The 12,943-nt window shown below is 52.3% G+C and overlaps 1 protein-coding gene across 3 annotated transcripts in view; it reads right to left on the bottom strand.

Moving 5' to 3' along the window:
* The window catches only part of LOC140475968 (pleckstrin homology domain-containing family D member 1-like), a 260,006-nt gene that overhangs the window by 11,174 nt on the left and 235,889 nt on the right, over positions 1-12,943 (bottom strand). For all 3 annotated transcript variants that reach the window (XM_072567875.1, XM_072567876.1, XM_072567877.1), the window contains 2 exons: positions 9,495-9,639; positions 4,247-4,399 (listed from right to left, as the gene is read on the bottom strand). In XM_072567875.1, coding sequence (XP_072423976.1) covers positions 4,247-4,399; positions 9,495-9,639 — 298 coding nt within the window. The remainder of the gene's footprint in view (positions 1-4,246; positions 4,400-9,494; positions 9,640-12,943) is intronic.

The raw sequence follows: 12,943 nt of genomic DNA, 5'->3' as shown, positions 1-12,943 counted from the left end.
AACTGGGGAAGTGAGTGTGTACTGGGGGAGTGAGTGTGTACTGGGGGAGTGAGTGCGAACTGGGGGAATGTGTGCGAACTGGGGGAGTGAGTGTGTACTGGGGGAGTGAGTGCGAACTGGGGGAGTGAGTGTGAACTGGGGGAGTGAGTGTGTACTGGGGGAGTGAGTGTGTACTGGGGGAGTGAGTGTGAACTGGGGGAGTGAGTGCGAACTGGGGGAGTGAGTGTGTACTGGGGGAGTGAGTGCGAACTGGGGGAGTGTGTGCGAACTGGAGGAGTGAGTGTGTACTGGGGGAGTGAGTGCGAACTGGGGGAGTGAGTGCGAACTGGGGGAGTGAGTGCGAACTGGGGGAGTGAGTGTGTACTGGGGAGTGAGTGTGTACTGGGGGAGTGAGTGTGTACTGAGGGAGTGAGTGTGTACTGGGGGAGTGAGTGCGAACTGGGGGAGTGAGTGTGTACTGGGGGAGTGAGTGCGAACTGGGGGAGTGAGTGTGAACTGGGGGAGTGAGTGCGAACTGGGGGAGTGAGTGTGTACTGGGGGAGTGAGTGCGAACTGGGGGAGTGAGTGTGTACTGGGGGAGTGTGTGCGAACTGGGGGAGTGAGTGCGAACTGGAGGAGTGAGTGCGAACTGGGGGAGTGAGTGTGTACTGGGAGAGTGAGTGTGTACTGGGGAGTGAGTGTGTACTGGGGGAGTGAGTGTGTACTGAGGGAGTGAGTGCGAACTGGGGGAGTGAGTGCGAACTGGGGGAGTGAGTGCGTACTGGGGGAGTGAGTGTGTACTGGGGGAGTGAGTGCGAACTGGGGAAGTGAGTGTGAACTGGGGGAGTGAGTGTGTACTGGGGGAGTGAGTGCGAACTGGGGGAGTGAGTGTGTACTGGGGGAGTGAGTGCGAACTGGGGGAATGTGTGCGAACTGGGGGAGTGAGTGTGTACTGGGGGAGTGAGTGCGAACTGGGGGAGTGAGTGTGTACTAGGGGAGTGAGTGTGAACTGGGGGAGTGAGTGCGAACTGGGGGAGTGAGTGTGTACTGGAGGAGTGAGTGTGAACTGGGGGAGTGAGTGCGAACTGGGGGAGTGATTGTGTACTGGGGGAGTGAGTGTGAACTGGGGGAGTGAGTGCGAACTGGGGGAGTGAGTGTGTACTGGGGGAGTGAGTGTGTACTGAGGGAGTGAGTGTGTACTGGGGGAGTGAGCGTGTACTGGGGGAGTAAGTGTGTACTGGGGGAGTGAGTGTGAACTCGGGGAGTGAGTGTGAACTGGGGGTGGTCAATTATAAGTTGGGACAGAGTGAGTATGATATTGGGAGGTGACCAAGTATGAACTGGGGGAGACTGGGTGAGAGTGGGGGGTGACTTATTGTCTACAGGGGGGGGGGGGGGGGGAGGGTGAGTTGAGTGAGTGTGAGCTGAGGGGAGGGAAGAGTGTGTCGAATTGTTCTTGTTGGATGCTGTGTTGGGATTTCCCCAGGGAAAATTCACCCACTTCCACCCAATTCCCATCTCAGTGCACACACACAGTCTTCAACACTGCTGTCTCATAGTCCAGGGGAACCCAAGTGCCCACCTCCTTGTGTTTGTATGCAGCACCCAGAGAAATCTCAGAGGCTGCCGAGGCCAAGGGAGATTTCAGAGCCAGAAATGCAGGGGATTATAAAAACAAGGCAGAGAGCGTTTAAGCCGCAGAATGAAACGAATCAGAAAGCCAAGGGAAGAATAAAAATAATAAAATGGAAAGAGGTTTGTGGTCTGGAAGAGAAGGATGTTATCTTTTAATCTCTCATGGTGAGGGCTGTCTATCGTTACCTGTCCTTAATTGCCCCTTTAACTCCGCCGGGCAGAGAGCAGTTAAGCACGTTGCTGTGGGTCTGGAGTCACGTGGAGGCCAGACTGGGTCAAAGGCAGCAGGCAGATTTCCTTCCTTGAAGGAGGTGAGTGAGCCAGATGGGTTGGGACAACGGACGCATGACAGTTGGGTCTGTTCTCATCGGAAAGAAGGCGGCCAAGAGGGGATTTGATAGAGACATACAAGATGATCAGAGGATTAGATAGCGTAGACAGTGAAAGGCTTTTTCCTAGGATGATGATGTCAGCGTGTACGAGGGGGCTTAACTACAAATTGAGGGGTGATAAGATTTAAGACCGATGTTAGAGGCAGGTTCTTTACACAGAGAGTGGTAAGGGTGTGGAATGCCCTACCTGCTAATGGAGGTAAAAACAATGACTGCAGATGCTGGAAACCAGATTCTGGATTAGTGGTGCTGGAAGAGCACAGCAGTTCAGGCAGCATCCAAGTAGCTTCGAAATCGACGTTTCGGGCAAAAGCCCTTTATTCCTGATGAAGGGCTTTTGCCCGAAACGTCGATTTCGAAGCTACTTGGATGCTGCCTGAACTGCTGTGCTCTTCCAGCACCCGCTAATCCAGTACCTGCTAATGTAGTCAACTCAGCCACATTTGGGAGATGTAAACAATCCTTAGATAAGCAGGTGGAGGATGATGGGATAGTATAGGGGGGACGAGCTGAGAATAGTTCACAGGTCAGTGCAACATTGAGGGTCTGGGTGAGTTACTCTTCGGAGGGCCGGTGTGGACTTGTGGGGCCGAAGGGCCTGTTCTATGCAGTATTGTTCTATGGTTACTGAAACCGGCTTTTTTAAATCAGTTGAATTTAGGTTCCACCCTGTGCTTAAGGGGTTGGGGGGAGGTGGGAGGATGGTGGTGCTGGGGAGGGATTGAACCCACATCCCAGGGCAGGATCTGGGGGGCTCTCCAGATTACTCATCCAGTGAGATGACTACCATTGCAGCTCACTGTGTACCCCCCCCCTACCCCTTCACCATCGCTGACAGCCTTTTGCGGTCCCTCTCGCTGAGCACCCACCCCTCTTACCCATCAGGACCAGGAAGGGAGTAAATCAACTCTTCATCCAAAATACAGGGGCCTTCCCTACAAAATCAGTGGTTGTCGGTACTGAGGCCAATAATACAGAACCCCCCCCCCCCCACCACCTGCTCTGGGTGGGGAAACAAAACTCATGGCCATTTGGAATGCTGCCAACAGCACCCACTCTCCCGCCCCAAATGTCTTGCTAATTAATACTGCAACGGGCCGCGTAGGTGTCGCTCTCCTCCCAGAGTCTAGACACTGGGGGAAAACGCCAATGGAACTGGGAGGGACAAAACAGAGAGCTGGGATTCGGCACGGGGCGCGGGCAAAGGAAGCTCTGGAAACATCATCAGCAGCAGCACCACAGCGTGCTGCGGTTCACCACCACAGGGGCTGCACTGAGCAACGCCAACGCCATCTTGACCCTGTTTCAGCCCCCAGTTTAGATTACAGTCAGAGCTTTGTCGGCAATGTTTTACCGAACCACACGGCAGGAGGGTTTAACATCAGGACAGAGTGGGCTTGGTGCTCATTCCTCTCAAGAAAGAGGCACGATGACTCAGTGGTTAGCACTGTGGCCTCACGCTGCTGGGGACCTGGGTTTGATTCCAGCTTCAGGCAACTGTCTGTGTGGAGTTTGCACATTCTCCCGTGTCTGCGTGGGTTTCCTCCGGGTGCTCCAGTTTCCTCCCACAGTCCAAACATGTGCAGGTTAGGGTGAGTTGGCCATGCTAAATTGCCCATCGTGTTCAGGGATGTGTGGGTTAGGTGCATTAGTCTGGGGTGAATATAGGGTAGGGGGAATGGGTCTGGGTGGGTTACTCTTCAGAGGGTCGGTGTGGACTGGTTGGGCCGAAAGGGGCTGTTTCCACACTGTAGGGATACTAATTCTACTCAAGGAAGCATTGATGCAAACCTGAAGACTTAGTGAAAACGCCTTTGAACTGTTCTGCCAGTTCCCAGTCGGGTTGGCGCATAAAGAGACGGGCAACGCCGACCAGGTGGGACTGTGAATCCTCCGGCACCTCCTCGCGATTCCCGAAAAGGTGAAGTGCCAGCCTGGCAGAAACAGAGCAAAGGCTTGTGGGATTTTTTGTTTTGTTTCCCCTGGTCACCATTACCCCTTTATGGCTGTGTGCGTGTGTGTGTGTGTGTGTGTGTGTGTGTGTATGGGGGTGGGGGTGGGGGGGAGGTTCTGACCTGCAGGCACATGGAAAAGCAGGTGGGTGAGTGGGCAAGGGCGAGGGGTAGACAGGAACAGACCTCCCCCCACAACTTGCCACCCCGGCTCTCGGATTGAACCAGCTGACTCAGCGAGCGGGAATCTCTCTCTCTCTCTCTCTCTCTCTCTCACGGTGGACTTACCGAAGGAGTTCCAGACGGCGGTGGACTTCCTCCGACGGAACCTGCAACTCTTGATCCTGCGAGCAGCCGCTCTTTGGACATAGACGGAGTTCTTCATGATGACCGGGAGATTGGCCTCGATCTCGGCTTTCCTGATGCACTCCTCGAAGAACTCTGCCGGGAGACAAGGGCAGCAAAGCATTGAGGCATGCACCGCGCAGTGGTGGGACAACCCACAACCACCTCGGCCATCTCGCCACACCCACAGCCCGCGGACACCCCCGCCAACGCAATATCCCGGGGTGTCAGCTCCCTCCTGCCTTCCTCACCGTTACAACATATTCATCCTGGAACTTCAGTGGGGGTGGCACGGTTGGCTCAGTGGTTAGCACTGCTGCCTCACAACACCCGAGGACCTGGGTTCGATTCCCGCCTCCGTGAGATTTGGAGGTGCTGGGGTGGACAACACCAGGTTATAGTCCAACAGGTTTAACTGGAAGGACCAGCTTTCAGACCACAACCACCTATTGAAGGAGCAGCGCGTGTTGGACCATAACCTGGTGTTGTGTGATTTTTTTTTAACTTGAGCGAGTTTTGAGAAGATTTGTCGCTCAGGTTGAGGTTCTGGATACAGGTTTGCTCGCTGAGCTGGAAGGTTCATTTTCAGACATTTCGTCATCATACTCGGTAACATCATCAGTGAGGCTCCGGATGAAGCACTGGTGGTGTAGCCCACTTTCTATTTATAAGTTTGAGTCTCCTTGGGTTGGCAATGTCATTTCCTGTGGTGACATCATTTCCTATGGTGATGTTACTTCCTGTTCGTTTTCTCAGGGGGTGGTAAATGGGATCCAAGTCAATCTGTTTGTTGATAGAGTTCCGGTTGGAATGCCATCTTCTAGGAATTCTCGTGTGTGTCTCTCTGTTTGGCTTGTCCCAGGGTGGATGTGTTGTCCCAGTCAGTGTCCTTCCTCATTCATATGTAAGGGTACTAGTGAGAATGTGTACATCTTTTTGTGGCTAGTTAACAAACCTTCCAACTCAGCAAGCAAACCTACATCCATTTTTAACTTTGTAGCCTCTGTGTGGAGTTTGCACATTCTCCCAGGCTCTGCAAGCGTTTATTCCCATAGTCCAAAGGTGGGAGATTGGCCGTGCAAAGTTGCCCTTTGACAAACATTGCAAAGTATCATGTCCAGGGATGCGCAGGCTAGGCGGATTAGCCGTGGGAAATGTAAGGTTATGGGAAAAAGGGTGACTCTGGGCGGCCGGTGCAGAATTAAATGCACTTCTGAAACCCCACCTTCCAAAAGCGATAGTTCCACCCACAATGCAATTGGAAAACATACACATATTGCAACTTTGCAGGAATAAAGTGCCTCTTTCTGCACTGAACTGTGTCCAGTCATCGTTTTAGGACAAGGGCTGGTAGATTTAAAACACAGATGCGGAGGAATTACTTCTCTCGAAGTAAATCTGTGGGATTCGCAAACCCTGAGGGGGTCGGGGTGCTGCGACATTGAGTAAATTTAAGGAGTGGTTTTAAATCAGGTTTTTAAGTCAGTAATGGGTTGAAGGGTTATGGAGGGAGGGGAGGAAAGTGGAGCTGAGGTCAGGATACGATCAGCCATGATCCTACTAAATGATGGAGCCGGCTGGAGGGGCTGAATGGCCTCCTGCTGCTCCTGGTTCCACAGTGTCCAGGGGTGTGCAGGCACGGTGGGTTAGCCATGAGAAATGTGGGCTTAAGGGGTCTGGGTGGGATGATCTTTGGAGTGTCCGTCCTGATCTGATGGGCCGAATGGACTCTCTGCACAATGTAGGGATTCTACGATCTGGTAGAAGTGAAAAAAACGGACTGAGATGTGTAGGGAATGAGCTGCCAGAGGACGTGGATAAGGCTGGAACATTTAAAAGGCATCTGGATGGGTCTATGAATAGGAAGGGTTTGGAGGGATATGGGCCAAGTGCTGGCAAATGGGACTGGATTATGTTGGGATATTTGGTCGCCGTGGACGGGTTGGACCGAAGGGTCTGTTTCCGTGCTGTCCATCTCTACGATTCTATGACTCTAACTGTCCTCACTCAGAGAGTGGTTGGGGTATGAGTGGTGCAGCAGCGTCAGAAGGCTGAATGGACTACCCAGCTCCTGTTAACCTCTATCACTGTATCGAGAATTTCTTTGATCCTTTGCCAAACCTTGCAGAAGTTATCATTTCCTGCTTTGGCAATGAAGCCAAAACAAAGGATCCAACTGGAATAGTCAGTGTTTTAGCCTCAACTGCGGTCTGGGGCAGAGAATTCCATATGCTAACCCCTCTCGGAGCGAAGACAGTTGGAGTTATAGAGTCTTAGAGATGGACAGCACGGAAACAGACCCTTCGGCCCAACCCGTCCATGCTGACCCAGATATCCCAACCCAATCTAGTCCCACCTACCAGCACCTGGCCCATATCCCGGCAAACCCTTCCTATTCATATACCCATCCAAATGCCTCTTAAATGTTGCAATTGTACCAGCCTCCACCACATCCTCTGACAGCTCATTCCATACACGTCTCAATGCGTTTTTCATTTATTCCAGATCATAGAATCCCTACATTGTCCAAAGAGTCCATTCGGCCCATCAGATCAGTACAGACCCTCCCAAGATCATCCCACCCAGACCCCTTAAGCCCACATTTCTCATGGCTAACCCACCGTGCCTGCACATCCCTGGACACTGTGGAACCAGGAGCAGCAGGAGGCCATTCAGCCCCTCCAGCCGGCTCCATCATTTAGTAGGATCATGGCTGATCTTATCCTGACCACCAGCTCCACTTTCCTCCCCTCCCTCCAACCCATTGCTGACTTAAAAACCTGATTGCAAAGCCTCCTTAATCTTACTCCAAGTTGTAGCATCCAAGCCCCTCTGGGCTCGTGAATTTCTTAGATTTCAGGCCTTTGTTCATGAGAGTTTAGAAGAATGAGGAGCGATCTTCTCAAACCATCCGCAATTCGTAGGGGACGTAACAGGGTAGATGTTGAGAAGATGTTTTCTACTTGTGAGGGAGCCTTGAAGCTAAACACTGTGGGTCCCACAGTGACTCAGTGGTGAGCACTGCTGCCTCACAGCGCCAGGGACCCCGGTTCGATTCCTGCTTTGAGCAACTATCTGGGTGGAGTTTGCACTTTCTCCCCGTGTCTGCTTCGGTTTCCTCCCACACTCAAAAAGGTGTGCAGGTCAGGCGGATTGGTTATGCTAAATTGCCTCGAGCGTCCCAGGATGTGTAGGCAAATGGATTAGCCACGGGAAATGCAGGCTTACAGGGATAGGGTGGGATGCCCTTTGGAGGACCAGTGTGGACCTGATACCCCAAGTGCTGAAAATTGTGTTGCTGGAAAAGCGCAGCAGGTCAGGCAGCATCCAAGGAGCAGGAGAATCGACGTTTCGGGCATCAGCCCTTCTTCTTAAGCCCGAAACGTCGATTCTCCTGCTCCTTGGACGCTGCCTGACCTGCTGCGCTTTTCCAGCAACACATTTTTCAGCTCTGATCTCCAGCATCTGCAGTCCTCACTTTCTCCTTGAAGATGATACCCCAGGTGGCCTGCTTCCACACTACAGGGATTCTATTCTCTCACCATGTCCTTTCATTATAATCATAAAGAGTCGCTCATATAAAACTGAAGGGGGAAGAAATTTCTCCCAGAGGGTCCAGAGAGTTATAGAGGTGAACACTGAAAGTGTTTAAGGCGAGGGGGGGGGGGGTTCGATCGATTTTGGAAATCTTGGGCAGGTGAGGGCCGTGGGAAGCTGATGATAAACAGGCTGGGGCCTGCAGCAGATCACCCACGAACGGTGGGGACATTGGCCAATGCAGGAGCGAACGGCCGATTCCTGTTCCTACGCTTTAGGTCACTCTGTCAGCCAGCTCGGCAGCTTCGAGTGAACCCAATGTTGGTTTGTTTGACTCCGCTGGCTCTCACTGAACTAAGGCGACCGTTCCCAAGTTGCAGGTGATCTCTCTGCCTCTTTTCGGAGCCCCTGGCCCTGTTGAGAGAGTGGGGGGTTCCAACCTCCCAAACATGTCCTGAGTTCGACAGCAAAGGAACCCTCTTCTGGATGAGCCTTGCGGTGTTGAGAGTGCATTGCTGGAAAAGCAGGTCAGGCAGCACCCAAGGAGCAGGAGAATCGACGTTTCCACCCTGATGGAGGGCTCCTGCCCGAAACGTCGACTCTCCTGCTCCTGGGATGCTGCCTGACCCTGCTGTGCTTTTCCAGCAACACACTCTCAACTCTGATCTCCAGCACCCACAGACCTCACTGTCTCCTGGGTGAGCCTGCACTCCACCCATGACAACACACCCACCGGCCTTTAACAGGACAACGTGTGGGAGAAACCAGTGGATGTGGGAGTGGTGAGGTGAGTTTTGGGGAGGACCTAACTGAAGGGGAGTAAGGTGGGGAGAGATACGGAACGCCTAGGCTATTGGAATGGTCTTCTTCCACCAATAAAAGACCACGTGGAGCCCCGAATCCCAGACACTCCAAGAATATATACACACATCCACTCCTCAGCTGCCCTCACACCTTTCACCACGGGCTTTACGTTGACCTGTATTCAACCCAGCCTCGATTCTCAAAACTATTGCCCTTGTTTTCACATTCAACCCATGGCCTCACCCCCTCCTCATTTTGCATATGGCCTCCAATCCGACAGACGCTCAGAGCCTGTGGTCCTTCGATCCGGTACCTGTCCAGTTGCCCATTCCCCTTCATCCAGCCACCAATGGTCATGTTTTCAAGTGCCTGGGCCTGAAACCCTCAAATTCCCTCCCTTAACCTCTCCCTTAAGACCTACCTCTTGACTAACAGCTCAGTGAATTTCTTGGCCAACGTTAACGTACTCGCCAACTTGTCGCTGCATCACTGCCATGGGATCTTTCTGTGTATAGCTTGGTGCCACGTTCCCGATGACTGTGACTCATCAAGAAGCCACAAAGTCTTGAACGTTGCTAGACAAATGCAAGTCCTTTCTTGCCATGAATTTTACTTGCTAAGTATTGACCGGGAGATGAGGGGAATGCCAACCTGCCCATCTTCCACTGACCCACAGTCTCTCCATCGGGTGAGGTGAGACTGGACTTCAGTCTCTTGGCTCAAATGAAAGACGGCAGCTCCTCCAACAGAGCAGCAATCCCTCAGTGCCGGGAGGGAGCGCCAGTCTCAATTCCTCCCTCAGTGTCTGCCCCTCAGCTCCAGTCACCCTTCAGCCGCCACTGTCACTTACTCCTCAATTCGCCCACATCTCCTTTCATTCGCTCGTTTTTCTCCACCGTACGCTCGGCCGAGCTCAGGCCCTGCTCCAGCCGCTGCAAAGCATCCTCCGCCTCTTGGAGTCTCCGCTCCAACTCCGCACGGGATTTAATCTCCTCCTGGCAGGGGTTGAGGGTGGGGGGGGGGAGGGGGGGAAGAAAAGGTCAACTTGCGTAAGAGAGAGCTAACAACATCTGGTACCGACATGGTCCATCTTTCCATTGCTTTGTCTAACTTATAGCTTGTGTCCAACTCTATCTGGGTTGATCCTCTCAGTTTTGACTCACCTGTCACTCAGGACTGCACTGGCAAACCCAGGTTTAAGTTATAGAGTCATAGAGACGTACAGACCCTTCGGTCCAACTTGTCCATGTTGACCAAATATCCTAATCTCGTCCCACCTGCCAGCACCTGGCCCAAATCTCTCTAAACCCTTCCTATTCATATACCCATCCAGATGCCTTTTAAATGTCATGATTTGGAGATGCCGGTGTTGGACTGGGGTGTACAAAGTTAAAAATCACACAACACCAGGTTATAGTCCAACAGGTTTAATTGGAAGCACTAGCTTTCGGAGCGTTGCTCCTTCATCAGTGGTTGTGGAGGACACAATTGTAAGACACAGAGTTTATAGCAAAAGTTTACAGTGTCATATAACTGAAATTATACATTGAAAATACCTTGATTGTTGAGTCTCTTATCTGTTAGAATGACCATGTTAGATTCACTTCTTTCATAGGTAAATCACAAAACTTGTTTTAAAAAGTTACATTCTCAGACTTTAACAATTGGTGTCAGCCCAGATAAGATGTTGTGATGTTGAAGGTGTTAGCCCCCTGTGTTCCCTGTCTGTGCCATAACGTTTAGACTGATCCTAATCTAAAAAAATGAGTTAACAGAATCTTACATGGATTCATGCAGTTTTTGAGCAAAGTACACTGTAACTCTGCAAGTACAAATTCACCCCACAAGAGTATATGTATTTGTGTGTATCTGGGATTTTGTGCGCGTGGGTGTGTGTGTGTGTGTGTGTCTGTGTATAAAGTGTCTAAGTCTGTGAGAAGATGCATGTGGAAGTATGTGTGTCTGTAGGAGAATGTGTGTGTGTCTAGGGTGGGGGTTGTGAGTGGCTGTTAGAGAGAGTGTATATGTGTGTGTGTGTAGGATACACACACAGCCACTCATACACACACACACAAAAATCCAGATGCACACATCCACATAAACATTTGTGGGGTGAATTTGTACTTGCAGAGTTACATTGTACTTTGCTCAAAAACTGCATGAATCCATGTAAGATCCTGTTAACTCATTTTTTAGATTAGAATCAGTCTAAACATTATGGCACTGACAGGGAACACAGGGGGCTAACACCTTCAACATCGCAACACATTACCTGGGCTGACACCAATTGTTACAGCTAACCTGAGAATGTAACTTTTAAAAAAGGTTTTGTGATTTAACACGTGAAAGAAGTGAAACTATCATGGGCATTCTAACAGATGAGAGACTTAAATAATCAAGGTATTTTCAATGTATAATTTCAGTTACATCACACTGTAAACTTTTGCTGTAAACTCTGTGTCTTATAATTGTGTACTCCACAACCACCTGATGAAGGAGCGTCACTCCGAAAGCGAGTGCTTCCAATTAAACCTGTTGGACTATAACCTGGTGCTGTGTGATTTTTAACTTTTAAATGTTGCAATTGTACCAACCTCCACCACTTCCTCTGGCAGCTTATTCCATACAAGTACCACCCTTTGTATGAAAATGTTGCCCCTTAGGTCTCTTTTATATCTTTCCCCTCTCACCCTGAACCTACGCCCTCTAGTTCTGGACTCCCCCACCCCACAGAAAATACCTTGTCTGTTCACCTGGTCCATGCCCTGGACTGAGGGTAGACTGGGTGGGACTAAGGGTGGGTAGACTGGGTGGGACTGAGGGTAGACAGACTGGGCGGGACTGAGGGTAGACTGGGTGGGACTGAGGGTAGACTGGGTGGGACTGAGGGTAGACTGGGTGGGACTGAGGGTGGGTAGACTGGGTGGGACTGAGGGTAGACAGACTGGGTGGGACTGAGGGTAGACAGACTGGGCGGGACTGAGGGTGACTGGGTGGGACTGAGGGTGACTGGGTGGGACTGAGGGTAGACAGACTGGGTGGGACTGAGGGTAGACAGACTGGGTGGGACTGAGGGTAGACAGACTGGGTGCGACTGAGGGTAGACTGGGTGGGACGGAGAGTAGACAGACTGGGTGGGACTGAGGGTAGACAGACTGGGTGGGACTGAGGGTAGACTGGGTGGGACTGAGGGTAGACAGACTGGGTGGGACTGAGGGTAGACAGACTGGGTGGGACTGAGGGTAGACAGACTGGGCGGGACTGAGGGTAGACAGACTGGGTGGGACTGAGGGTAGACAGACTGGGTGGGACTGAGGGTAGACAGACTGGGTGGGACTGAGGGTAGACAGACTGGGTGGGACTGAGGGTAGACAGACTGGGCGGGACTGAGGGTAGACAGACTGGGTGGGACTGAGGGTAGACTGGGTGGGACTGAGGGTAGACAGACTGGGTGGGACTGAGGGTAGACAGACTGGGCGGGACTGAGGGTAGACAGAACGGGTGGGACTGAGGGTAGACAGACTGGGTGGGACTGAGGGTAGACAGACTGGGTGGGACTGAGGGTAGACTGGGTGGGACTGAGGGTAGACAGACTGGGCGGAACTGAGGGTAGACAGACTGGGTGGGACTGAGGGTAGACAGACTGGGCGGGACTGAGGGTAGACTGGGTGGGACGGAGGGTAGACAGACTGGGTGGGACTGAGGGTAGACTGGGCGGGACTGAGGGTAGACTGGGCGGGACTGAGGGTAGACAGACTGGGTGGGACTGAGGGTAGACAGACTGGGCAGGACTGAGGGTAGACTGGGCGGGACTGAGGGTAGACAGACTGGGTGGGACTGAGGGTAGACTGGGTGGGACTGAGGGTAGACAGACTGGGTGGGACTGAGGGTAGACTGGGTGGGACTGAGGGTAGACAGACTGGGCGGGACTGATGGTAGACAGACTGGGTGGGACTGAGGGTAGACAGACTGGGTGGGACTGAGGGTAGACTGGGTGGGACTGAGGGTAGACTGGGTGGGACTGAGGGTAGACAGACTGGGTGGGACTGAGGGTAGACTGGGTGGGACTGAGGGTAGACAGACTGGGTGGGACTGAGGGTAGACAGACTGGGTGGGACTGAGGGTAGACAGACTGGGCGGGACTGAGGGTAGACTGGGTGGAACTGAGGGTAGACAGACTGGGTGGGACTGAGGGTAGACTGGGCGGGACTGAGGGTAGACTGGGTGGAACTGAGGGTAGACAGACTGGGTGGGACTGAGGGTAGACAGACTGGGTGGGACTGAGGGTAGACTGGGTGG

This window comes from Chiloscyllium punctatum, chromosome 4, assembly GCF_047496795.1.
Source record: "Chiloscyllium punctatum isolate Juve2018m chromosome 4, sChiPun1.3, whole genome shotgun sequence".
Taxonomy (NCBI): domain Eukaryota; kingdom Metazoa; phylum Chordata; class Chondrichthyes; order Orectolobiformes; family Hemiscylliidae; genus Chiloscyllium; species Chiloscyllium punctatum.
The sequence above is the reverse complement of the archived record's forward strand: the minus strand, read 5'-3'. Positions and strand labels throughout refer to the sequence as shown.